The 26,752-nt window shown below is 48.5% G+C and overlaps 1 protein-coding gene across 2 annotated transcripts in view; it reads right to left on the minus strand.

Annotated features, from left to right (window-relative positions):
• Nucleotides 1–417: 417 nt before the first annotated feature.
• RBM12 (RNA binding motif protein 12) overlaps nt 418–26,752 on the minus strand; it is a 45,567-nt gene continuing 19,232 nt past the window's right edge. Inside the window, exons 4-18 of one of the 2 annotated variants that reach the window (XM_075438943.1) lie at nt 18,080–18,205; nt 17,453–17,632; nt 16,626–16,700; nt 16,328–16,399; nt 15,578–15,661; nt 15,015–15,104; nt 11,094–11,192; nt 9,929–10,015; nt 9,776–9,835; nt 8,671–8,804; nt 8,001–8,055; nt 7,877–7,928; nt 4,155–4,288; nt 2,416–2,652; nt 418–1,630 (exon numbers count right to left, since the gene is read on the minus strand). In XM_075438943.1, coding sequence (XP_075295058.1) covers nt 1,514–1,630; nt 2,416–2,652; nt 4,155–4,288; nt 7,877–7,928; nt 8,001–8,055; nt 8,671–8,804; nt 9,776–9,835; nt 9,929–10,015; nt 11,094–11,192; nt 15,015–15,104; nt 15,578–15,661; nt 16,328–16,399; nt 16,626–16,700; nt 17,453–17,632; nt 18,080–18,205 — 1,602 coding nt within the window. In that variant the 3' untranslated portion in view covers nt 418–1,513. The remainder of the gene's footprint in view (nt 1,631–2,415; nt 2,653–4,154; nt 4,289–7,876; nt 7,929–8,000; nt 8,056–8,670; nt 8,805–9,775; nt 9,836–9,928; nt 10,016–11,093; nt 11,193–15,014; nt 15,105–15,577; nt 15,662–16,327; nt 16,400–16,625; nt 16,701–17,452; nt 17,633–18,079; nt 18,206–26,752) is intronic. The other variant, XM_075438942.1, reaches the window with a different exon arrangement.

Here is a 26,752-nt window from a genome sequence, read left to right on the forward strand (position 1 = left end):
CTGGTGGCAGACACCATCCAGAACTAGTCCAGCTGAGGACGCGGAGTCAAACCCAGGCTCTGCTTTCACACGGGTTTGTAACCTACCAGTTTCACAGCCTGAATCACCAGGGCAGTCTGCCAACGCGTTCTCCCCATTTCCTGCTTTACCTGGTAGAACAGCCAAGTTCTTTCACAATTTCACAGTAAAGGAACAGCTCACCGTGCTGCAGGACATACATTCAGCCGTCTCCGCGACTCACAGGTAACAAACTGATGACGACGGACAACTCGGCTTTCGCAGCTGTTCGCGCTCAGCCGAGGCTAACAAGCTGCGGAATCACCACCCGGCTAGCTCTATATAGCAAAGACCTTCCATGAACCAAAACATCCAGATTGCTGGAAAACACAAGGAAAAGCCCAGAAAGGAAAGAAGAGTCGATACATGTTAAGTAAGTCAAAGCAGATTATTTATTTCAGAAGCTGAAAGGGATGACCACTTGTAGTGCAATGACAAGCCAAGTTTCTTCACCTGTATTTTGAAATGAACTATCAACTCCCGTCTCAAAACAACTGAGCTTTGCCATCACAGGCCTGTTCTACCGTCCCCAGCCCACGCAACACACGCCTCACGCTCCCGTCGCCAAGGAGGCACTTCTGTGGGGTTCCACAGATAGTTACTTCTTCATTTCCTAGCTGCCGGAACACAAAGAAATCACTCAAAGCATCTTTATTTCAGTGTTTCCAGTTGCTGGATTTTGAAAGTCACGTTAATGTGACTCATTAATCCCACCCACGCCCCGATTAACTAATGATTAATCGTCATTAATCCCCCACAAATAAGCAAAGTGCAGTATTCTTAAATTGCAACAACGGCTCCAAGCAAGAGGCCATCACAGAAGCAATTTTTGCTAATAGAAAAATGTGACTAAAAAAAAAAGATTGCAAAGTATGGTCACTGAAATTTAAAAATAAACCTCCACGTACAAAAACATACAGGCACTTTACGAAGGCACAACAGGAACTGCCTCAGCCACCCAACCAACAGACTTTGGTACTAACCAGTGCAGAAGGGTCCCCACTCCCAAGGCAGCCTGACAGCAGAAAAGCCACCTACCAAGAACACACGATAAGGATCACTGCAGCAAACACGACTGCGATGCACAAACCAAAGCCAGCAGTGAGGCCGCGCTGCGTGAGCAGCTCGGTGCACATCCCCACCCTGACACCAAGCAGCGGAAGGACCGTGTCAAGCAACGATGCACGGTACGAGGTGCAACTGCTGCAAGGTGCAAAACCAACAAGGTTTATTTTCCTGTGGGAACACCTGCCAGCAGTTGTGTTTTTTCCCTGTATTTGTATTTCTTCCGAATAGGAACAGGAAAGATGGAAGACACAGAGCACAAGCAGGTATGAGAGTCAGTGTGAACGGCACGATCTCGAGGCACTGAGCACCCGCAGCGTGCGAGGCAGAGCGTGGGCGCAGACAGCTCTCTTCAGCCCCGTGATGCGGGTGCCCAGGGTCAGGCCGCAACCTACACCGTTCTTATTTCTGGCGGTTTCATGGGCGGCCACCCCTGCCATTTGTAGTAGGACACCAGCTGCTTAGGCACTTCAGCCAGAACCATCTGGGAAAGAGCTTCCCGGGGAGCCTGCAAAGAGAACAGGGAGACCAAATCAGCAGTACTGCAGAGAAAGGATTTATCAGCCCAGTGACAAACGCTCTCACGGAATTCAGAGTGCAGCCTCCCACCTGCCACGCCTCACTCTGCTTCAGGAGGTCCTTGATGCAGTTTTAGGAGCACTTCCAGTCAGTCTCAGTGAGCGCTGCTGAAAAACACTTGTTCCTATCCCAGCACTGCTCCCACCTCAAGCCCAGGCTCACACAGCCCTCACACGGCCCTGATTTGGGTGGGGAAACTGCCCCAGCCACCAGCAATTTCTCTTATTTGGGGTTTTCATTTGACTCCACCCCAATTCACCATGCAACGTGCATGAATGCCAGTGCCAACAGCAGAGGCAGAGAGGAGCTGGGGAATGCCAGGACTGCTTTCAACAGCCCGGAAGACTGAGCTTAAACCACTGGCGGGACTCAGCACCAGAGACTGACAGTATGATCTCAACTCCTTGCCTAAACGTTTGCATCCCAGGAAGGAAACCGGCTCCTTTACTCCTTTAGCTCTGCAACAGCCGAGAGACAGTATGCTAAACCGACGATACGACGAGAGCTCTTTGAGAGAGGCCACAAGAGAGCGGCGACAAAGCACGCGGTTTCGAGCACGGAAGCAAACATCTCAGCTCTCAGTGGGAACCAGCAGCTCGGGCAGCACTGTGAGCACACAGCTTGCTGCCTTGTCTAGACCCACGCTCGTCTTCTACGTGCAGTGACTGCACATGCACCGGCACCAGGACTCGTCTGGAGGCGAACACAGCTTACGTTTTTGAACTGCCGGAAAGGCACAAACTGGACAATGTCTCGCGCGGCTGGCTCTCCGGTCGGGGACTTCAGGACACCGTTGTCGCCATCAAGGAACTCCATTGCTTTGAAATCAGCTTCACCAACCCCAACAATAATGATGGACATTGGCAGCTTGGAGGCATTAACAATCGCCTGCCTAGTTTGGTCCAGATCAGTGATCTCTCCATCTGTGATGATCAGCAAGATAAAATATTGCTGAAAAACATTAGAAAGCACCCAGTTAGGGAGTTCACCACCAAAGCTCACGTAACTCAAGGCAAATGGAGCAATCTCCTACTCTAAGAAAGAAATGAGAGATGGTGCTGTGCATAAGACAAAACCAGAACACTGGAGAAACTTCTATTTATTCCCATTTTTTCATATGCGTAACACCTTTCATTGTGCTCTGCAGATTTCCTCTGTACTGGAAAAAAAAGATAGAGGCTTAAATTAAATTTATAAAGAATAATTGCATCAACTGTGAGAAAGTACTAGAGATGAGCAAAGTACTACTAAACCAACAAATCTGCATACAAAATTCACTCACAGATGCTGCTTTACTCACAGACATCTCAAAAATATTTAATGTTTAACATCCCTGGAGTGTAACTCAAAAAGACTTCTTTTTTAGTTACCAATAATTTCAATTATAAGTATCAGAAATCTCAAAACACAGCAGTGACAAATGTCATGACACAAAGACACTCTAACGGTGACGAGAAGGGAAGAATACAGGTGCTTTTCTGGAAAGAAAAACATACCTCAAGCCAACACATTAGCATGGCAAAGTGCTTAAAACTTCCTTTTCCAGAGCCTAAGGTGTGTTGGGAAGGCTAAAAAATACCCTCAGAAAGGTAAGAAATGGGTCTCCCTAGACCAAGCACCTCACAGTGTGGGAAACGTACTCGACGTACACACAAACCTCAGCAGAACCAAAACCACCAACACAGCTAGACCATAAAGCAAGGATCAGAGCGAGGAATTCCCTCCGACTGGTCTGTCACCATGCACTCAGTTACATCGATCAGGAAATACGAGTCCCTCACCCTTAAGCAAAAGGAATGACGTTTAAAGGAACAGAGTTTAACCTGAACAGCAGCCACAGCCATGCAAGCACACAAATGGACATACAGCAACGGCAGGATAGCATGGGTGCTCTGCAACACAATTAGCACATTGCTTTTACAGTTCTCAGACTCCTTCGTTAATCTGGCCCTCGAGAGCGCCTGATTCTGCATGCCACCATGGTGGGACAGATAGCCAAGCCCTCTGATATTTTTATTTGTGTACATTCTTGAGAGCAAAATTGTCTGGAATGAAATAGGGCCCCCCGATACTGCATGCATTCCCGACGGGTGATGGAGCTTGGCAAGAGGGGCTGGAGCAAGGCAACTGCTGACAGAGTCCAACCGGTCTGGAAGCCAACAAAGCACCCCTGTATAGTTTAACAGTAAGTACAACGCCAGCAAACTGTGAGAAGGATAAACAACTATCACCTGAGCAATGGAAACTAATGTCAACGTCTACCAAGCGCAGGTTCGTATCAGTATGTACCAAGAGAGCACCAACAGCCTCTCTGCAGGCTGGCAGGAGAGGACGAGACTCGGGATCTGAAGGAAGGAAGACAACATCACTACCATTCCATTCTACCCCATCACGAACACGGAAAACAGAAACATCAACCCAACGCGGACGCACAGGAGAGGACAGGCACTCACTGCAGCAGCTCCCTGGTGTGCTGAGTGCGCTGCAAACCTTGCCACGTGGTTTATAATGGGAGAGAAATTGGTTGGCCCATAGAGTCGGATCTGAGGAAGGATCTGGCGGTAGGCATCCACTATTCCTTGGATCCCTGTAACACAAGGAAGGCAAGCTGCCACAAGAACCTCACAACTTCTCCAGCAATTATTTTAGAAGCCTTACTAAATAGTACAGCAAAAAGGTAACAACTCTCACACAGCTGCGAACTCCTAAAGTACAAATAAGCAAACAGCAAATGTACAAAGCACAGGGCTGAAACCAGTGGACATCTCAGAGACAGGATTTGCAGCACCCTCCCCCATTCTACGTTCTTCACGTTAGTCTTTGTGCCTCTAACGTCACAAAGCTCAGAGAAGTTGCGGGAAAAATCATCCAGCGAAGGCACGCTGACGACAACATCTACCTTGTTCTTTCTGCCTTGTCACCCAGTTTGTCTTTTTTCATTGCTTACAGTCTAACTAGGTAACAAGGTCAGAACCTCTCTGGAACAGTAACTTCTCATTTTCCTTGCACAAAAGTTCGACAACGATCACCGATGCACAATTCAAACGCTTCTGTAACAGAAATAGCAATCCCCAAGGTTCTTCCTATGCAAGAAGCTTTTCTCACAAGATTTTTTAAGAAAACTGATTTTAAATGGTGCATATATTTTTTAAGAAATCTGATTTTAAATGGTGCGTATTCTTCTGTGGATCCATCTCGATCTACATTGGTCTGTTCCTGGCTCGTATCAATGCAGCTTCATTTGCCATTGCTACTCGTGTCGTCCACCATGCAGGCTTTAGTGCAGTAACGCGAAACTACTGCACAGGGACCCTGAGAGGGCACAGGCGCAGATCCCAACGAGGCAGTCAATGCTCAACTGACTGAAGAAATGCTTAGATTTTAACACCCAATCTCAGATTCCATTTTTTGTTGGCCTTAGACCAGAGAGAAAAGTTGAACTGAGTTAAAAATGCTTGTTCAAGAACAATTCTGTGTCACCAGATGCCACGAGAATCCTTAGTCCTAAAAGGTCTTAATCCAGCTCAGAGAGGAGCCATTAAAAACAGCTGAAACAACCTCCACTGAAGATGATGGCTATAAAGAAAATACGCTTTTAAGACAACCCTTTGAAAGACAACATTCCAGCATATACACATCGCTGATGCAGCAGCCGTGGTCTCCAGCAGCCTTCGCAGATGGTCGCTCTGGAAGCAGGACCAGCACAGGTGCATTGCGGATCTGAATCCACTGCCGCCCAGAACATACCAGGAGCAACCAAGCTGCAGCAACAAAAATCTCAGCACAGACTAACAAACAAATTAACGCCCGATCCCTTCTCTGGAGCTCATGCAGACTGCACGGAAGCCTGCATCAACACACATGCCAGCAAAATCACCACCACGGACTCTGGAGGGCGGACCCTGGGCTGCTCAGGACGCTGGTTGAGAGGGTACCCTGGGAGAGAGTGCTTAAGGGCAAAGGGGTCCAGGCAGGCTGGACATTCTTCAAGGAGGAACTCTTAAAGGCACAGGAGCAGGCTGTCCCCATGTGCTGCAAGACGAACCGGCGGGGAAGACGACTGGCCTGGCTGAACAGGGAGCTCTTGCTGGGACTCAGGAAAAAAAGGAGGGTCTACCACCCATGGAAGAAAGGGCAGGCGACTCAAGAGGAGTACACGGGTCTCATTAGGTCGTACAGAGAGAAAATTAGGAAGGCAAAAGCCCAGCTAGAACTCAGGCTGGCCACTCCTGTAACGGACAACAAAATATGTTTTTACAAATACATCAACAACAAGAAGAGGGCCAAGGAGAGCCTCCATCCCTTATTGGACATGGGGGGGAATATTGCCAACAAGGATGAGGAAAAGGCTGAGGTACTTAATGCCTTCTTCGCCTCAGTCTTTAACAGTCAGACTGGTTATTCCCAGGGTAGTCAGCCCCCCGTGCTGGAAGATAAGAAAGGAGTGCAGAATAAACCTCCCATAATCCAGGAGGAAGCAGTGAATGACCTGCTGTGCCACCTGGACACTCACAAGTCCATGGGGCCAGATGGGATCCACCCAAGAGTGCTGAGGGAACTGGCAGAGGAGCTGGCCGAGCCACTCTCCATCATCTGTCAGCAGTTCTGGCTAACAGGAGATCCCAGGTGAGTGGAGGATCACCAATGTAACGCCCATCTACAAGAAGGGCCAGAAGAAGGATCCTGGGAACCACAGGCCTGTCAGCCTGACCTCAGTGCCAGGGAAGATCCTGGAGCTGTTCATCCCGAGTGCGCTCAACCGGGCACATGCAGGACAACCAGGGCATCAGGCCCACCCAGCATGGGTTCATGAAAGGCAGGTCCTGCTTGACCAACCTGATCTCCTTCTATGACCAGGTGACCTGCTCAGTGGATGAGAGAAAGGCTGTGGATGCTGTCTACCTGGACTTCAGTAAGGCCTTTGGCACTGTTCCCCACAGCATCCTCCCAGAGAAACCAGCTGCCCATGGTTTGGATGGGTGCACTCTTCACTGGATAAAAAAATGGCTGAATGGCCAAGCCCAGAGAGTGGTGGTGAATGGAGTTAATTCCAGCTGGTGGCCTGTCACGAGTGGTGTTCCCCGAGGCTCAGTTTTGAGTCCCATCTTGTTTAACATCTTTATCAATGATCTGGATGAGGGGACTGAGTGCTCCCTCAGTGAGTCTGCAGATGACACCAAGCTGGGTGGGAGGGTCGATCTGCTCAAGGGCAGGAAGGCTCTGCAGAGGGATCTGCACAGCCTGCATCAATGGGCTGAGGCCAACTGTGTGAGGTTCAACAAGGCCAAGTGCCAGGTCCTGCACGTGGGTCACAACCACCCCACGCAACGCTCCAGGCTTGGGGAGGAGTGGCTGGAGAGCTGCCTGGTAGAAAAGGACCTGGGGGTGCTGGTCGACAGCCGGCTGACCAGGAGCCAGCAGTGTGCCCAGGTGGCCAAGCAGGCCAGCGGCATCCTGGCTTGGATCAGGAATGGTGTGGCCAGCAGGAGCAGGGCAGGGATTGGGCCCCTGTGCTGGCACTGGTGAGGCCGCACCTCGAGTGCTGTGCTCAGTTCTGGGCCCCTCGCTCCAAGAAGGACATTGAGGGGCTGGAGCGTGTCCAGAGAAGGGCAGCGAGGCTGGGGAGGGGCTGGAGAACAAGTCCCATGAGGAGCGGCTGAGGGAGCTGGGGCTGCTCAGGCTGGAGAAGAGGAGGCTGAGGGGGGACCTTCTCGCTCTCTGCAGCTCCTGACAGGAGGGTGCAGTGAGGGGGGGTTGGTCTCTGCTCCCCAGTAACCAGCAACAGGACCAGAGGCGATGGCCTCAGGTTGTGTCAGGGGAGGTTCAGGTTGGATATTGGGAAAAATGTCTTTACTGGAAGAGTGGTCAGGCCTTGGCCCAGGCTGCCCAGGGCAGTGGGGGAGTCCTCATCCCTGGAGGGGTTCAGACACCGTGGGGATGTGGCACCTGGGGACATGGTTTAGCAGGCATGGGGACGTTGGGGTGACGGTTGGACTTAATGATCTTAGAAGTCTTTTCCAACCTATGCTTCTATGATCCAGCAGCATCCAGGCAAGAGTAAATCTAATTTTCTGTATGCCTTGGTGCCACATCTGTTTTTCACCAGCTACAACAGAAATACACCACTTCAAACATCTGTCCCTCTCAGCCAAGTATCAGTAAGAGGTGTCCTCACCTTCACAATAAGGGTTGCTGGGGTTGAAGTTCAATGCAAACTCATGAGATACCTAGGAAGGGACATCACAGTTAGGGAATGCAGACTTGGACAGAGCAACTGCCCAGCGTTTCGAAGGCCCTACCTGCCAGGTAGGAGGAACCTGAGCTCCAAACCCAAACGCAGGAAACAGCTTGTCCCTGAAGAGAAAGGACAACAACAAGAAATGAGAAACAGAAATTCTTTAATGACTCGCTGTTCTGTTTTACTCCCAGAAAGCAGCTGGAGACCAAGGTTCAATTCCTGCCACAAGGAAGGGGTACACCATCTAGCTCCCCATGGCCAGCCACCAGTTACCCAGGGGTTGCAGGCTTGTGCTTGACCGTTTCAGGATTTCTTTCAGTGCAGCACCCCACAGGAGTCTCAGGAGACTTCAATACAGCAAGAGAAAAGCCAGCCTGACCACACCCTGGCTAAAGGACAGAGCTGGCAAACATCTTCCCATTGGATCAGACAGGGCATTCGTGTCTGAAAGCACCATCAGCAACAAGGGATTGCTGACCAGCTGAAGCAGCGTTGCAGAGTAACCCAGGGCCATAAAAGGGCAGACCTGGAGGGACAAACCAAGCAAATATGCCACATTACAAAGGGCTGCCACTGCCCTCCTTGGCAGTGACAGAAGCAGGAGGAAGCAGCAGCAGCTCAGCACCTGTAGTTCAAACGTGACAGCTCTGGAACAAGCTACCCGCCTTGTTCACTGACACCCGCTGTGACACAGTTTTGATGCAGTGGCTAGATCAGTTACGATTACATACGTGTCATAATCCTGGACTACACTTCCCACACTCCAGATGGCAATCAGGTACTCATTTATCCCGTCTGGGCTGATGTAGTGAAGAGAATCTGGTGACCTGGGATCTCCGTTGGAGCCAGTGAAGTCTACACCCACCTGATAGTCAAGATGATGACAGCAAGTCACTGATGCATCACCATAAGCAAAGCAGAACTAACCGTATGCGAGACAGAGGGCTGGACCAGGCCCACGGAGCTCCCTTCCTCCCAGGCACACAGGCAGCCCTACGTGCCTCTTCCCACTGGGGTACACACGTGTTTAAGAAGCAGTAATCCTTTCCACTGACAGACTGAACCAGTTTCTCAAAAGAATAAACGCTAGGTCCATTTAAGTTGCTACTTGATCACAGAAGTGGACATAGGGGTAATGGCTTTAAACTAAAAGGGGGTAGCTTTAGATTAAGGGGGAGGTGGGTGTTGGTCTCTTCTCCCAGGTAACCAGCGACAGGACGAGAGGCGATGGCCTCAGGTTGTGTCAGGGGAGGTTCAGCCTGGATATCAGGAAAAATGCCTTTATTGAAAGAGTCAGGCCTTGGCCCAGGCTGCCCAGGGCAGTGGGGGAGTCCCCATCCCTGGAGGGGTTCAAACACCATGGGGATGTGGCACTTGGGGACACGGTTTAGCAGGCGTGGAGGTGTTGGGGTGACAGTTGGACTTGATGATCTTAAGAGGTCTTTTCCAACCCATGATTCTACGATTAGCTATAATGAAGAAATTCTTCACTGTGAGGGTGGTGAGGCCCTGGCCTCAGAAGCTGTGGCTGCCCCCTCCCTGGCAGGCTTCAGGCCCAGGCTGGACAGGGCTTTGAGCAAACTGGTCTGGTGGGAGGGGTCCCTGCCCGTGGTAGTGGGCTTGGAACTGGATGATCTTTAAGGTCCCTTCCAACCCACATCATTCTACGATTCTACAAAAAAGTAAAAATATAGTATTATTTGGTTTTTGCAGTCTTCATCACTGCAAATTCACCCCGCGTTTGCAGTCATTCTCACGGTAACTAAGAGTACTAATCACAACTGTATGGCTCTTGTCCTGTTATCTATCAAGACGTGCAGTGGGGAAACAACTCACTGTAAAGTTAATCTGGCAGCCTCCCATGACGTAGTCCAGAAACGAATATTCGGTCTCAATCTAGAGGAACAGACAGTGTTACACCTTCCCACAAGAACAGACTTCATTATGACCAGAAAATAAAAAAGCCCAAACCAGCAAAAACCTTCCTACCTTGCAGGACTTTATCCTAATAATGCCAGAGTTTTTGTAGCTCTTTTTCTTTTGTTTTTTCTCAGGATGAATGCATTCAAATTCCACCTACAGGAAGCAAGCATGCGAGAAGCAAATTCCAAAATATCTGCATTTACACGGCAAATTATTGAAACAGAACGGTGTCAGACATCACGTAACTTCAGAACTACCCAAGTATCTGGCAGAATTCTGAAACATGAATTTTCAAAAGGTTTGCAACTACTTTGGCTGCTGACAAGTTAAATGGAATGCTTTTACTACCAGCATTGGGCAAAACACATGAGGAAAGACCTGAGAAAAGTCTCTCCTCAACAACGTAACTATTACTCCGTATGCAATCATGGAACTGTGTCATTGTATCAGAGGGAAAAAAGTAAATCATAAATACAAGCATTTATCTTAACATAATCCATTCTTTTTCAGTTAAAGGAAGGGAATTCACTCAAACGGCAGACAGGAGGCAAAATCTCAGGGTGGAGGAGGCCACAGAAATCAAGTTGGGTGGCAACTGGAAGCAGTCCTAGGCCATGTCCCATGTGTGGATTCATCTGTCTGAATCCAGACAAGACAACTCCACAAGAACGAGGGTTGAGGTTTTCAGGTTTCACTGCAGATAACCAAGAGAAACCGGCACCACCAGCAAACGACTCAACTTGTTCTAATCGTCTGCCGACGACCAGGCAAGAAGAGTGCCTCTTGGAAGCACTGCTTCTCTCCGCTAGCTAGAAAGGTGACCCGCGTGCTCGTGAAGGTGACCAGCTCAAGGACAAACGTTAGCCGAGACAAGCCTACCTCTGGAGTCATCTGTTAAAGCACGAAGAAGCCCTTTTGTTTCCACGTGACTCAGCAGGGGCAGAAGCAAGCTGAACTGCTGGGAAAAGCGGCTGGCGAGGCGGCCAGCCGCCAACGGGCTCAAGGCTGTCTTTAGGAATAGGAATGGTGGCAGCACCCCAGGAAAACAGGGCAATATAATTCCCACACCAGGTTTTATTCTTCCCAGGTTGTTGGCTTAATGACACAACGATACAGGCAGAAAAATACACTCTTGGAGGCAACAGCTAAAAATACCTCTGAGGTCAACATTAAAAAGGGTTTGTGAAAGACTGAATTACAGACTGAGTTAGCGGGGATCGAGAAAGCTCACCGGAGAGCTGCCATCTGCTTTCTGCAGCTGAGTCAGGTTCATTTCAAAAGTGCCTATCAAGTCATGCGACCCGTCGCTGTCGTGATCCGCACACTGCACCTGGAAGGGAAGAGGGAGCAAGCAGTGGGCAGTGGACTGCGCTAGGGAGCAGGGCAGTGGCTCGGCGCGTGAGCTCCTGCTTCCGACAGCTTTGCAGCGATGCGAGTGAACTCCCCGATCACATCTGAACTGCTGCCATCCATAGCTCTAACCGAAACCTGATGGTAAGAGAGACACCCAGAGTGAATCTCAGGAAAAGGAAGATGTTCAGTTGCTCACCCATTTAAGCAGGCACAGCGGAAAGTTTTAATTAAAAGCTTTATGCAGTTTAAACACAAAAGATTAAAAAACCCAAAAAGCCCCCAAAAACACCCACCACACAACTCCCCCCACACTTCACAGCCCAGATGTATAAATGCGAGATCTTTCAGGACAAGATAGGCAACTGGGGTTATGAGAAGAAGCAATTAAGAGTTTATTATCTAAGCACTTTCTGAACATACTCTTTTCTTCTGCACAGCAACAGCATTGATTTACAAAGGAATTGCCATTTCCACAGAGCACTAAGTCTGTCTTTTTCTGCATCTTTTACCAATCAAATTATAAACACTTAACTAATAACTGGTTATGTTTAAATCAGCATGAAAGCTTCAGAACAAGATAATGCAAAACAGAAATGCATTTAAAATAAAAATATGCTAATAACTATGGCGTAGAGCAAACGCAGTAAGACGCACATTGTCAACAGTTCCCCACAGCACCAGATATGAGGAGCATTTATAATAATGCACAATACACACGACTGGAACACAAGTAATTCCAGAAGCAATCAGTGAAGAAACAGTTTGTGAACATCTGCTTCCCCCCCGGTGAAGTTCACGTGCTACACGGATTCAAAAGTGCACTCCGAGATCTGCCTTTATTAATCCAGAAACTGATGGGACTCCAGTATGAACCTCAGCGACAGCTTTCTCTGCAGGGCGAACGGACCCGATGAACCCGTGGGTGACACCTCGATGAGGATGTCAAATGCAACGGCTAGCTATCCGAGTCTGAGACAGGGTTCTTCCGGGACCACTGCGATCCACAACGGACCTTCCACTGCTATCAGTGGGAAACCTGTACAAAAAGCTGGCTGAAATATGGCCTATTCTGGCCACGTAAACGGGAAGCCCCATGTCATCCTTCAGTCCCTTCATGGGAAAACAAGCTCACCTGTGTGACCGTGCCCCTTTCCTCCCCCTTCACCCTTCCCAACCCGCCACCTTTCCACTCCTCTCCTCTGCCCACTCCACCACGAAGCAGCTCCCACCCTCCCGCCTCTCTCAGCAATCCCAACATTCAAACACCACCCCAAAGCCCCTGGGTCACGCCACGGAGGCCGAGGAAGGAGGCTCTGGTGCAGAGGCCAGGGTGCGGACTCCCAGCGCAGGGTCTGCTTCCCACCAACGCGCCTGGAGAGCTGCGCAGAGCCCAGCGCTGCCGCCTCCACCTGACTCCTGTCCTCTCCTGCTCGCTCCGCGTCCCCCGCTCAGCCACGCCAACAGAACTGTGTCTAGGACCAGTTTCACTACGAGTTCACACAGCACAATACAGATTAAAACAAACCTCTTTTTGCAAGGGTTTTCTAAAGCTAGCCAAGATTCACTGTATGCAGCCCAAAGAGCAGTGCTGCTGCAAACAAAATCCTGCCAGCAGTACTGCAGGACACTGTATATAGTTCTTTACTGATTAATTGTTTCTTTGCAAATGAAGACGAGCCTTGGAATACAATCAGCGGGTAAAAGGCCCCTTTAATCTACCAGAGGAAATTTCAAAATTCACAGAAAATGGGTTTGCCTTTATATATATGCCATCAAACATGTGGACCGGCAGCTTCAGTCCCAATACCAACACCCACAAACTCTGCATTCGCTATTTCCATTTAAATCACTATGGGGGAGAGACGGTACTTTCACTTGCCCCTATTTTTAACGAAACTGTCAAAAAGATTAGGCTGTGTCACAAATCTGAGCTGTTCTTAACACAGAACAAGGAGAACATCACTCTGCATCACGACTAAGAAAGAATTACTAAAATATTAGGCAGCATCACTAATTTGACCAAAAGGTTTATGTTCACGCCCAAGTTCAGCACACAATCCTCCCACACAGCTGGCAAAGCCGACGTCCAGGGGACGCACCGAAAGGGCCGTCTCCACCGTGCTGAAGGACAAGCAGCTCTCCCTTCAGTGGCTACCATCATTTCACGCGTAACTGTTCCGACGTACGTTGTTTGAAGCCTCACACAAGAGGTTCTGAGCAGCAAATATCAGATGAAAAACGAAACACCAGGGCAATACCATATTCTTTAGTGCTGCTAGTGAAACGTCTGCCTGGCAGCCTAGACTCCCCTTTCTGGCTGACTTCCCTAACCTGTAAATACAAGGACAGTACAATCCTGTCTCACGGCTCTGTTGTGAAACTTCATAGATTATTTGCACACGCATTGAGAATTTTGGGTGAAATGAACTAACAGCAAAAAATCTGTCCTTCTCAAGGTCATTCCAAAGTGAATTCCAAAGCACAGAAAGCTTCTGGAAATCAAACAAAACAAAAAAAAAAAACCCATAACAAAACAAAAACCCCAAACAAATCAAAGGAAACAAAAAACCCAAACCAAAATGAAACAAACCAAATCCCAAACACACCTTTTTGAAGCGTAGCAAACACAGCCTCCTGCAATAGAACACGCAGAGCACGCCTTCGCGCGTCAGTTGTGACAAATGACAACACGCATCTCTCCGCCACCTCCTTTCCACGTTCGCTGCTCGCTGCTGGACCAAGAGCACTTCCTTCTGACCCGAGACTGCTGACTCCCCAGCAACAGCAGCTCACGAACGCCACTTCGAACACAGCCGCACACCAGCAAGCCCAGCACGCCCGAACATCGATTTCCAGGTTAACAATCTCAGTAATTCTTTGGACTTGCCATGCTGCACAAATAAAAATATTAGCATGCACACTTTTTGCTAAACCTTTCAGATCAAACTTCCAGCACGAGATTTCTTCACAGACAGGATGAGGCAGGAAAACACTGCAAATGGAAAGTGTTCTGGAGTTGAATAAGCAGAGAGACTGTACCCACACAGAACTATCTACGGATCTAAATGCCCTTACATTATCAACGCACTGCTTGGAACGGGTATTAACAAATCAATTTGCTATCAGATTTTCTTTTGTAGGAACTTATTAAAAGATGTAATTGTTCTTCTACCGCCTCCATAAGCCAGGACCAGAGAGAATTAGTCATCATATACAAGACCACAAGGAACTACAGTTCTGACTGAAAACCAAATTTCTATCTGAACAGACAGAAAAAGAGTGAGGACAAGCCTGCCAATCTCATGATCAGATGAATCTGACAGATGCATTAAGGTCCTCTATATCAGTATGCTAAGGCACTCAGGCTTGTCCAACATATATAAACTTCTCACTTAACTTAGAAACAGTGCTAGAAAGCCACAATTTAAAAAAAAAAAAGAAAACATCAAAACACCACACAGAACAAAAGACCCCCCACAACAACAAACAAACAAACAAACAAACCCCACCAAACCCCAACCTGAAACCTGGCCAGAATAGTGAAAAAATCAGTTATAATTCTTCTTATGACTAATCATTAGAGAATGTGTCACTTCTGCATTTCCCAACTTCTTAATCTGACAACTCATAATGTTTGAATACAGACTTCATACTTAATAGACATATAATCACTTATCTGCCACACTACTGTTCTAGAAAAGCAATCTAAAAATTTATATATGATTCAACAACCTGATCGTTAACATCAACATAAATTCCATGGCTTATAACAAACAAAGAGAATTGCTGAAGGCTGTACCTTGATAGGTTTATTGAAATCTCCACCACAGAATGTCTGCAAGGGAACACTGAACTTGCTCCAGCATGGATTCAAGTTGTTCTTAATCACCTTAAAAAAATTACAGCATAATGTCACGCGAGGGATGCAGCGTGCAAGTCACTAACAAACCTAACACGAGGGTTCTGCACTGCTGTCTAAGAACAGCCTCAGTAAGTTCAAGCCCGACATGCATGGACAGCCAAGCAGAAGCTCTGTAAGAAACAAAAGCCTGAAGTTCAGGGTGAAGTTAAATTTTAGAGCCAAGTGAACCTAACAGCTCATCATCACTGAAAGGGAGGAGAGTCCAGCCACTCTTCTCACTTGATGCATGGCTGGACTCTTCACCGAGCCAGCTTAATCCAGTCACCAGGCAGCAAATAAACCAGCTGCTGCCATGCCAGTGAGCAGAATCCCCTTTTTAGGATACAGGACAACTTTCATTGCAGAACTGGTGCAAAGCAGGATCAGCAGCGGGACTCCCACTTTTGCTAGGGGCAAGCCGTCTGATCAACTCAAGAAAATCATCAGCGTAGCAATACTACCTCTGATCTGTACACCAGCTGCCACGTTCCAGCATCGCTCTGCCTGTAAAACTCCAAAAACGGGTCTGATTTACCTAAGAAATCCTGTAAACAAAAGCCCAACAGAAGTAATCAGCTTCCTGTCTTTTACTCGGATGAGGGAAGGGCTGGCTAATCAGCCAATTCAAACAAAGCACAAAGTCAAACAAACTATACATTCGTTTTCCTCTCATTTCACTCTTCTCTTTTAAAATGCTGCACTTTCTAAGTCATCAGAATTTACCAGCTCTGATTCCAAAACCGCCTCCTCAGACCAGTTTTGTCACTATAAATCACATCATTTTGCTGACTGAGCAGTGAGGCCACTAAATCCCTGGATTGTTTTTTCGGCTTAAAATAACATTGAGGCAGCACACCTAAATTTCCACCTTTTCTTCCTTAAAAACATTACGGAAAGCTCAGTTCACAGCTACAACATTCATCGGAGACAATTATGTAATTGAACTGTATTAACATACAGGCTATTCCAAAGACAAAATAATCCCCCTTACACCTGGCAGTTGAAGTTTCTGGTTTGACACCGCGGTTTTCAACATGAAATTATGCCTCCATTTTACTTCACTGTAAGTGACAAAATACAGCGAGCCTTTTTTCATACGTGGATTACCTAGCTTAGCTGAACGTCTACAAATACAGAGAGATTCCTGGTCAAAAGGCACTAACTGTAAATATGGCAGAAGAATGCAATATAATTTAAAAAAAAATCAAGACCTTTTTGTCCAAATTTCGGGCTTCAATTTCCAAGTACACAACCCTGGTATCTTTAATCTCCTCTGCTGAAACCTGTGCCACAGAAGTTTAAAAAAAAAAACAAACAACATATTAAACAAGAAATGCCACAGAGTTTTGCTTGCACTCTTTCCGTGAAAGAACAATATCTGTCTTTCCTGTACACATGTAGCATTTGAAGATATAGTGACAGAAAACCAGAAATGTTACTTTGTCCCAGACAACATATGAAAGAATGAAAAACCATTTTCCCCCCCCCCCCCACAAAAACCTTATTTACCGTAAGGGTGCCCTTTCCTGCTGGCTTTCCCTGCTCCAATTCCAGTGGTCGGGTGAACACTGAGCTGGACACAACCTAAGGTTAGAAGAGAGAAAATATAAATATCAAGTTAGGAAGGAGAAAAGAATTACTTTTCAGGAGCAACATTTTCAAACTCTCCTAAGAGATCCAAAAGGATTCAAATGCATTTCCAACAGTGGCAGCCATCAGAGTTTGTGCTCCTGAGTGGCTGAACATTCTGAAAATTATCTTCTCTCACTATCCACAAAACAGCACTACATGTCTCCAAACTTAACTATCGCCCTCTATTTTTGCTGCCCCCAAGACACACCAGGCATTTTCACCACAAGTAGCCAAAAAGCTATTAAAAGCCAGAAAAGACTATTTAATTTACCAGGTCTGTCTCGATTGCTACTTTTCTTCTCCAACCTAGCTATACAAGCCCCCCCCCGAGGAAAGGCACACAGAATCTCAAATAGCCTTTTTTCCCAGATTCCGTGCCTGATGATCACCTTGTCCAAAGGCAACTCCACTGCAGCTCTCCAAGCGCCATGGCTTCCTTGCTCCCAGACTGCCTTTAGTTCTGCAAGTGCCTCCTAAGCAAAGCCATTAACTGCAAACCACGTATCTGTCCAGCCTTCGGTTTGCAACGCACACAGTGATTTTTCTAACTGTGTTCAATCGCAACACAAATTAACCTGTTCAGTAAGAGGTTTTCAAATTTGGATGTGCCGAAGCCTTTGATAAAGCAGTCTTCCCACCAATTTTTCATAATAAACCCCATGCTTGCTGCTGCTTTGGAGATCACTTCACACCTCTACGCATACCTGCCCCAGCGTGCACTCGACCCCTCCGAGGTAGTCATCGTCATTCAAATCAAAGGACTTGTTATCGATATCATACACGCCGAATTTCAGCTTCTGCACTTTCTCAAAGTAGTAGTCCACAACAAATTTCTTGCAGAAGTCGGGGTTTTGGCAGTTCTTGATCCTCTCCGTGCGATCCAGCTGCACAAACAGGGAAGCCAAGCTCTTAATGACCGGTCAGAACCGCGCCTCCCCCCTCACAGCTGCTCAGCCACGCTCCCGACGACCGCGGGCCGGGCCTGGGGCTCGGTGACGAACCAGGCCGCCGCCGCCAGGCCGGCCAGCAGCTCGCCAAGCCAGCGAGCTGCGCCGGGCAGCGATGTTACGGTACGGGAACACTCGGAACACTGCGGGGGGAGAAGGCTGGCGAAGCGCTGCGCTCCGGGGTGAAGGAAAGCGGGCAGGCGCGTGGCAGCAGCCAAGCGAGCGTCCCGACGCGACGCTACGCAAAGCTACGAGCGATGCGTAAGAGCGGTGGATGCAAAGCTCCAGGTCGGCGCCGAGCTGCCCGCGACCGCCCGCGCCTCAGCCCGGCGGGGCCCGCCGCCGCCCGCGCCTCAGCCCGGCGGGGCCCGCCGCCGCCCGTACCTCAGCCCAGCGGCCGCCGCCGCCCCGCAGCAGGACGCAGAGCGGGTCCGAGGCGGAGGCCAGGTCCCGGCGCAGCAGGCCCCGGCACGACACCGACAGCTCCACGCGGGACACGCACGCGGCCATCTGCGGGCAGAGCACTGGGTCAGGGCGCGCGCGGCCGGGGGCGGGGCCACGGCGCGAGGGGCCGCCGCGGCGCGAGGGCGGCGCAGGCCCCGCTCCAGGGCCGGCGGCGGCGGGGGGGGGGGGGGGGCGGGGGAGGGAGCGCGGCCCCGGCGGGCACCGCGCCTGTGCCCCCGCCCCCGGCCCTGACGCGGTCCCACCGGGCTCTGCCCGCCGCTCCCGGCAGCCCCGGCTCCCCGCGGCCCAGCGCCCGTCGCTGCTGCCTTCACCGGCCCTGCCTCTGCCTCCCGCCCCGCTCCCGCCGCCAGAGCCGGCCCGGCGCCGCGGCCTCCCCCTCGCCAGCACGCAGCGGGGAGCCCGGAGCCCCAGCAGCCACCGCACAGCAAGCGGCGGAGCCTCCCGCTCCAGCTCCCAGACCCGCGCCTGGCAGATCGGCCTCCGAGCGTGGGAACACCCCAGCGACGGGGCAGCGCGAGAGCTCGCACAGGTACTGCAGGCACGGGCCGCGCACCAGGCGGCCCCTTCACAGTTCAGACAGTAAGGAAATAATTGTTTGCTCTTTTCTGGTATGAGAACCCACATGGCCTTCCCATACTTGCAGGGTGTAAATCTTTATGTCAATGAAGAGATGAGCTTTTATTGGAAATACTGAGCCCCTCAGGCCGCGCAGGCTGCCATGGGCCCTGGACAGATGTTAATAACATCACTCAACACGCTACGCATGGCACCCGGACGCTCCGGTGACGGCGGCAGCACAACAGCGGCGCTCAGCGAGGACTGGCAAAGCTTTAGGCAGAGAGGAGCCTGGTTCAGCTCTCTGCTAAGGTCATCACCATCACCTGCTTTAACACCAGCATTTTCAGAGGTCAGTCAGAAGCAGTCTGGTCAACTGTTCAGACTACTAGTTAGAGCCACTTCTGTTGCCTTCACCCCTAGGTAAGATTCACAGAAGAAACCATTGCCTTCAATAATACGTTTCTCCAACAATCGCAAGTCACAGGTATCGGGTGTTTCCTCACCGCCACGTACCACTCCACCAGACCAGCTTACGTCTCGCAGGCTCACACCTGCGCAGCCTGCAGCTCTACAGACAACCGCACACGTCTGTCCGACACCAGCTGCCTGACAGCGAGGAAGACCAGGACAGCCAGCCCCAGCTCCCCTGCCATTATTTCTCCTCTGTTTTCCTCTACTGCAACGGAGATTTCTGTACCAACAGGAGACACAACCAGGAGCCACCTTTCCTCCCTGGTAAAGCACAAAGGATCAGGAGTGAAGTGAACCTCAGAGAAACAGCTTCCCGTGAGGGTGAGCACCCGCAAACAGCAGCAGTCCCCTTCCAGGAGGAAACTGTTCCTGCAGGTCTCAAGCTGCACACAGAACAAGTCTCTCCATATTTGTTCCAAGTTACAAAGACACCGCTAAGGAATAATTAAAAGTTTGAGGTGGGAACTGTTAAACCACGCAATGAAGCCAGGTGAAGTGACTCGAGTCCTCCAACCCAAACACCTCCCATCTCTTCTCCAGATCAGTAGCAATGAAATTATGAAAATACTCCATGGTTTCATGGATTTATCTCTCAACACACTAACACCCAGAAGGCTATCTCATCCTCCTGTTCTGCATTTAGCAATGGCATAGGATTTCCCTTCAAACACAGCCCAGATGTTCTGCTGAACCCCTGGGAAGTTACACACCACAGGGGATGCTTTCCCGCTACCTCCTCCCGCTCGTCTGGAGATCGTGGGGCACCAGCTGATGCGCGTGACAACCAGGACGCAACAGCGTACAGCCAGGCCGGCTGCTGGGAGCGGCTGAGCAGGAGCTGTTGTTCTAACAGGCTGCACCCCCCCTCGCCAACGCAGGGGACAGCAAGAAAGTGGGTTTAACAACTACAGACGCAATCCTTATGGCAAGGAGCGGGACAGCTCCTTAACAGATTCAGGTTAAAAAAAATCGTGTTTCATCTGAAAACATCAGTTTGAACCTCAGCCAGCGATTGTTTATGTACTGCTGCCTGCAGACATCCCTGAAGAGCCCACACAAAGCTTTTCTCACTTCACAGCTTTCCACATACACTGTTACGGTGTTCTCCAGTTTCAATCCATTCCTTGACTAAGAGCAGCAGCAAACCCTGATCACAGACTAGCCTGGGTGTCCGGGCAGCAAGAGCCAGGAGAAGGCGGTCTCTGCTAAGACACAACATCCATTTCAGGCAAGCCTCAGGAGCTGCTCGGCCTCTAGGTAAGCACCTTCACCCAGTCATCCTGCTCACGCTGATAGTGGGAGAAGTGCAGATCACTTGAAACCTGCCTGCAGCTGAAAAGCTTAAAAAAAAAAAAAAAAAAAATCAAAAGCTTAGTGTATTTTCATTTCTAAACACACAAACACTGAAGGGGGGGGGGGGGGGGAAATGGTGGAGTTCCTCAGCAATTAGGAAAACTAGCCCCAACTTCAGTTATCAGCTATCTTTGAACAGGATTTAATGATGCTAAGCATTGGCTCAAATAGTCTCTTTTCCTCCCTGAAGCAAGAATTCTAGAATTTACTTTCATTCTTCATAGTAAACTGTATTTTACTATAGTAATTGCATCTCTTTTCCTCGAAAAACCTGAATTGTTTATGTGAAATGTATCAGTTGAGTGTCATCTCCACCCCTCTCCACAAAGACTCTGTCACCTCCTCGGAGAGGAGTGACCATCCTCAAAGCTTTGGAAACGCTATCCACTGGCACTGGTACTTCAGACAGCCCCATGCCTAGTGCAGCCCCCCACCCCTTTTCTCTGTAAGCACAAGCTTGCGACGCCTTCTCCTCTGAAGCTTCTGTCTTCTGCACACCCACACAACCCTGCGACATCATCGTGATACTTCCTCACTTCCGAAAGCTGCCCGGCTGGCACGTGCCGGCTTATTGCCACGGAGCAAACACTGCACGGTCAGCACGCTTCTGCACCCCACGACTGAGCAGCGATGCTCCGCCACTTACCAGTGCTGTGCACCAGACACAGGACCAGAGAACAGGGTTCTAGCGGTTACTACGCTCAAACAGTGCTCTGATCCCAGGCTAGGTATACAGTTTGGTGTAATTAAACTGAAAGAACTTGGGGTTTTATTATTTTTTATTAACAGCCTTCCTTTCTTCCTTGGCATGCACTCGAAGAACACCAATCTCATTCAGCTTGCAGACGCGAGCCAACATTTCAAAAACAAGTATCACGCGGTTTCACTGAGTTTTCACAAAGCATACTTATATTTATATCCATTCATACACACAAAAGAAATTTAGCTTTTAGCTTTGCAACAATTAATATTTACTATGACAGAATATTATTTACATCTGTTGAAATACTCAAATTTCTCTATTTTCCAATAGTTCCAGAAATTCTAGAATTCACTGATTTCTTATTTCCCCCCCTCACAGCCACCCCTGATAACTAATATTGATGTCTATTATTTGAAACTTCTGGCTTACAGAAGACAACTGGTATTTCCAAAGCAGAATCAGCAGCTAAAGCCAACTGCTTTCCACAAAGGTATTAAAACACATCCAATTATTTATTATAGATTGATCCTTAATGGGTTGCAATGATGTCAATTTAACAAGGGATCTCTCGAACTTGCTCACCACTGGCAGATTAAGGTACAGCATGGTCTGGAAGTCCCACAGTCCAAAATTATTCTAGCAGCAGAAACTCAGTTTGTCAAGTAAAAACAAACTAAAAATGTGACAATAAATCCAAACTCTATTCAAAATACATAAAACGGAGCCACTGGGTGCAGCCCAGCGTAGCAGGTTCAGGAAAAAAGGCAGGGTAAGCAAGGCACTGGGTAAGCGCAGTTGTTCGAAACAGCCCGTAAAAATCACACCTGGGGTTCTGTCACACCTCCACAATCAACACCTCGTATGGCAACAGCCACACACAGCTGACCCAACGCTCTCGCACCTCGGGGATCTCACTGTTGAAGGGCATCGCCTGCGAAGTTTCATCTGGGGCCAAATTCTGCACATTCCTTTCTCAAGGGAAGAGTTTCCAACACTCAGCTGCAGATCCACCAGGCACCTGCATTTTTTGTCATTAGAATTGCACATAACACCACATTTTGAGGAAAAATAATACATCACCCATGTTACCCTACAAACTCTAGAGCAAAATACTATCCACAGAGGTCCATAAGGTCCTGGTCACATACTCCAGAGAAGTCCAAGTCTTTCACTGCTCAACCAGATGCCATTCCCACTTCTTCACGTAAAACACAGAAAGGCTCTGCACTAAGCAGGCTTTAACAAGTGCTCAGACAACCAAACGAAGGTCCAGTTTAAAAAGTTTAAGTTATTTTTACTGTGCATACCGCCTCTTCCCTTTAAAGATCATGAACTCCAATAGCTGTGCAATACACATGGAAGGATAAATCCCGTATTTCCAAAGCTGTTCTACACGGAACTGAACCACACCAGTAAAGACTTTTGTCCTGAATAATCAAACTGAGACAAAAAAAATGCTACATCCTAGGAAAATCACGTACGAGATCCGTGTTACACATTCAGAAGACCAAGGAATTGCCTGCTATGTTCTGAAGGTTTATATAAGCATTTCAGAACTTCCAACCCTTTTCACATGATTCTACAGAAAAATCAACTAACTGCCTCGCATACAGAAAAGAACATTCTCCAATGTTAACAAAATCAACTCCACAGACAAGTCTACTATTAATTTATAATTATTCTTCTAGAGATTCAGCTTAACCAAAGCGTAAAAGCAAATCAAACGTAAGGGAAGAAAGCACTGTCCACCGATGCTTGAAGCAAGCTCCAGAACAAGACTGCTGAAAGGTTTTAACTGTCCCAACTCGGAGCTTTGCAGGGTCTCGCACTTCCCCAGAATGCCATACATGGATGTCTGAAGCACAAACCAACTCCTCTGTACTCATCCCTCTGCAGCAGGAGCCACCATTTAATCGACAAAGGATCAAGCATTGCACCGCACAGGGTGAGAATTACTGAATCACAGCATTTATTTTTCTGTTCTTCCATAGCACACTAAGCCTGAAAGCCAGAGGCTGCCCCTTCCCTTGGGGCTGGGGAGGACAGGGGGGAGAAGCGGAGCACAGGGCGACAGAGGGGCTGTGACTCAGATCACCCCAGTATGGCAGCTCACAGAACCCAGGGAGTCACCCGGAGGAGAAGAAAAATCTAGTAACTTCACGGCATCAGACACCACCGGCAGTATTTTTAGTAATGCCAGGAACAATGTATTTGTAGAGAAAAATGTTAGCGTTATCGCAGAATCCAGTCTTGTGGGTCATTTTTGTTTCACTGCTCCACATCAGATGGAATATAAGCAAAGATGCAGCACACGAAAACCCGCAGTTTGTTTCTAGTTAATCGCACTGAAGTTCTCATCAACAACACCACTCTGTACAGGATACCCAACATGCTCTATTTCAGTGTACACCAAGTATTACATATCAATTTAAGAACCTTGTTAACTCAAGCTTGAGGCTTTAACAGATGTGCTTAAGGACAGCGGATTTCCAATGAGCTGATTTTGTACTGGGCTGACCATAGCTTCTGCCTTACATTCTGCTCACAACCACAACAGAAATGGCAGCAACCCTGCCCGCAGCAGGTACCAGCTGCACTGTTCACCATCTTGGCCGTACGCTGCCCAACAACGCAGCAAACACAGCAGCAGACGTAACGGACCAACCCAGCCAACGGATCCTGCACTTCCCAGCCACCTAGCGCAGTCCCCTCCTTGTCCACTGCTTGGCTTAACCCCACCTCTTGCAGTCATCACCCCACCTCGTTCAAAACAGCTTTGCTCTCCTCCTGCTGTGGTCCCTCAACACGCAGACCATCAGAAGCAATGCTTTCTCAGATTATTAGTTCAATTTTCAAGGGACAGCCTGTTACATTTCAGGTTTTGATATTACAAAGCTGACACTGGTGTCAAGGTAGTGTCAGCATCACTTTCTAAATATATTATCAAAATAAAAATTCTAACATGATCCTACTTCCCTGAACCCTATAAGGCTCTAGAAAAAAATCATAAAGCTTGGTTTGTATCACTAGATGCACTAAAACCCATCTTTATTTTAAACCGATTAAGAGAGTCTCATGAGAAGGACCACAATCCACAAAAATCATCAGTAAATACAGCCCCTTTCCAGCACACCAGCTCTTCCATGGTTCACAGAGCCTCATCCCACAGCCCAGAAGCTCTGCACAGAATATAAATGGCTAGAATTTTTTCTACCATTTCATCACTCCTGGAGGTTTGGAGCAGGGACGGTTAAAAGCAGCATTACTACAGGCGCATAATAAATCAGTATTCTCCATACTGCGTCCCAAGTTATCTGCCACCACACATTTTGCCTGATCAATCAAAACTTTGTGGGAAGGGAGTTAATTAACTACTATTACAAATTTGACATAAAACATGGAACAAAACGCATCTGCCAATTGTTCACAAAGAAACAGGATACTGAATACTATTAAGAACACCTTTCTAACCAAACTGCTCTGGCAGCTTGACTCCGTGTCCATGGTCTATCAGATGGCCTTCGTTTTCAGGGATGAGAGGATGGACACACAGAAGAAAGATGACACGGGTTTCCTTACGGGGCGTGGGGGATAAGCGTCCCAGCTGTGCTCACACCGAAGCACTCCAAGCCACAGCCAGCGTGAGCAGCAGCCCGGCCGCCAGCCCAGCCCAGCCTTCCCTGGCTCCCAATTCCACTACCAGCCCTCTGCTAAGGGGTTACCGACTGCTGCACACCCCAGGCACTGCCGGACACACACGAAGTCATCCCCTAGTTCTTACCGAGTTGTTTCCACAGGAACCCTGAAGCACCAGCATCCCCACGAGAATCTGGGGGCTGTGCACCCGACGGCAGCCCGCAGGTGCAAGTGCTGAGCCTGCGCTGCGGCAGCCGACCTCCGAGCCGCTCCCAGCAACGGACCGGCAAGGTGAAGCTCCTGCTTACGGAACCGCGTCACCATTTAGGTGGGAAAGGATCTTCAGCACCATCAAGTCCAACTGCCCACCACATGTCCCCGAGCACCACATCTACACGTTAATAGAACAGCTGTACCATACTACCTATGTAATATATATAACAGCCATACAATAATAAAAATAACAAGTTTACAGCAGTCTAAAAAAAAAGCTGAAATAAAGCACAAAAATCACAAATGGGTTTGTAATTTCCAGCAGAAAATGCGAACAAGAACTTCAGTCATTTCACCTTCTCTACTGCAGCTTCCCCCACAAGGAACAACAGCCAAGTCCCAGCTCTAGGGAAACGCCACCTTCTTCAACAAGTTCACCTCTGCACTGCTCAGTGTTCACCTTCCACACCACCAATATCCCCCTTAACCACAACGAACAAGCTCAAAGAAAGGTCTCTGTATGCCTTTACTACATATACTGCCCACTTTTATGAGAAATAAGTAAACAAACTGATAGGTCAAATTAACCTAAAGCAAAACCTAAGACACTTTTCCAAGCTCTTCATGCAAATGAAAAGTTGGAACAGTAACTGCAGTCCTAGAAGCGCTGACTTCTCCCACCAAGTAAGATTTTCTCCATTCCTTTCATATTCTTTTATTCATCTGCTCCACCCCATCCATGATTCTCAAATATTTATTACTGAAATGTAAAAAACAACTGAAAAACAGACTTTAAAGCTCAATGACTCTGACCTTTGTAACAACTCCAAACATGTCATTTTGCATTGCAAATCTTTGCCCCTCTCAAGTAAGGCCTTCTCCCTTCCCTTAACATCGCAGCTCCTCCCACATCAGGCACAAATAACCAAACACTCCGTCTCATACCCCAAACAAATCAAGCTGGCTATGGCTCCTCCACTTCTCAGTCCCAACTCCTTCAGCTGAGATTGAAGACTACACCATACTCCTCCTCTTTGGTTCTTCACCAACACCACAGCTTCATCTGCAAGTACCTCAACACACCACTTCTCACGCGCACCCACAGCTGCTGAGGCGACGTCTCGGCATTCATTCTGCCAACCCCTTTAGCAAGCTCCACCCTTCCCAAAGGCTGGAAGTCTAAACCATCCTGTACTTACTGCAGAGCCCGCGGGACTGTACCCACTCCCCCAAACGTAGCCACAGTATTCTGCAGGTGACTCCAAGGCAGTAACTCGTTAAGGTCCATCTGTTTACACCAGTACACACTGTATGAACAGCAGGAGTTCAAAACAAGGCTGTAGAAAGAAATATGCCAGCAATTCATTTCACCAATCTTTGCCGTTTTATCAAACAAATTCACATTACTGAACAATTCTGGTGACTGCACAGTACCAACAGCCACTTAGCTAATGAAAAGTTTGCCGTATTTCTTGTTTGTATTGCACTGCTGAATGATCACCAAAAAAAGGCTGAGATAACTCCAGGGCAACAGAATAGTCTAAAGAATTAATGTGGGGTACTACTGCACAGTGACAACTCCTGCCTAAAAAACGAGTACAGACACAAAGCAGAAGCGACCTCTCAAGTTCTCACGCGTTACAGAACCACGCTGTCTC

Source organism: Opisthocomus hoazin, chromosome 18, assembly GCF_030867145.1.
Source record: "Opisthocomus hoazin isolate bOpiHoa1 chromosome 18, bOpiHoa1.hap1, whole genome shotgun sequence".
NCBI lineage: Eukaryota > Metazoa > Chordata > Aves > Opisthocomiformes > Opisthocomidae > Opisthocomus > Opisthocomus hoazin.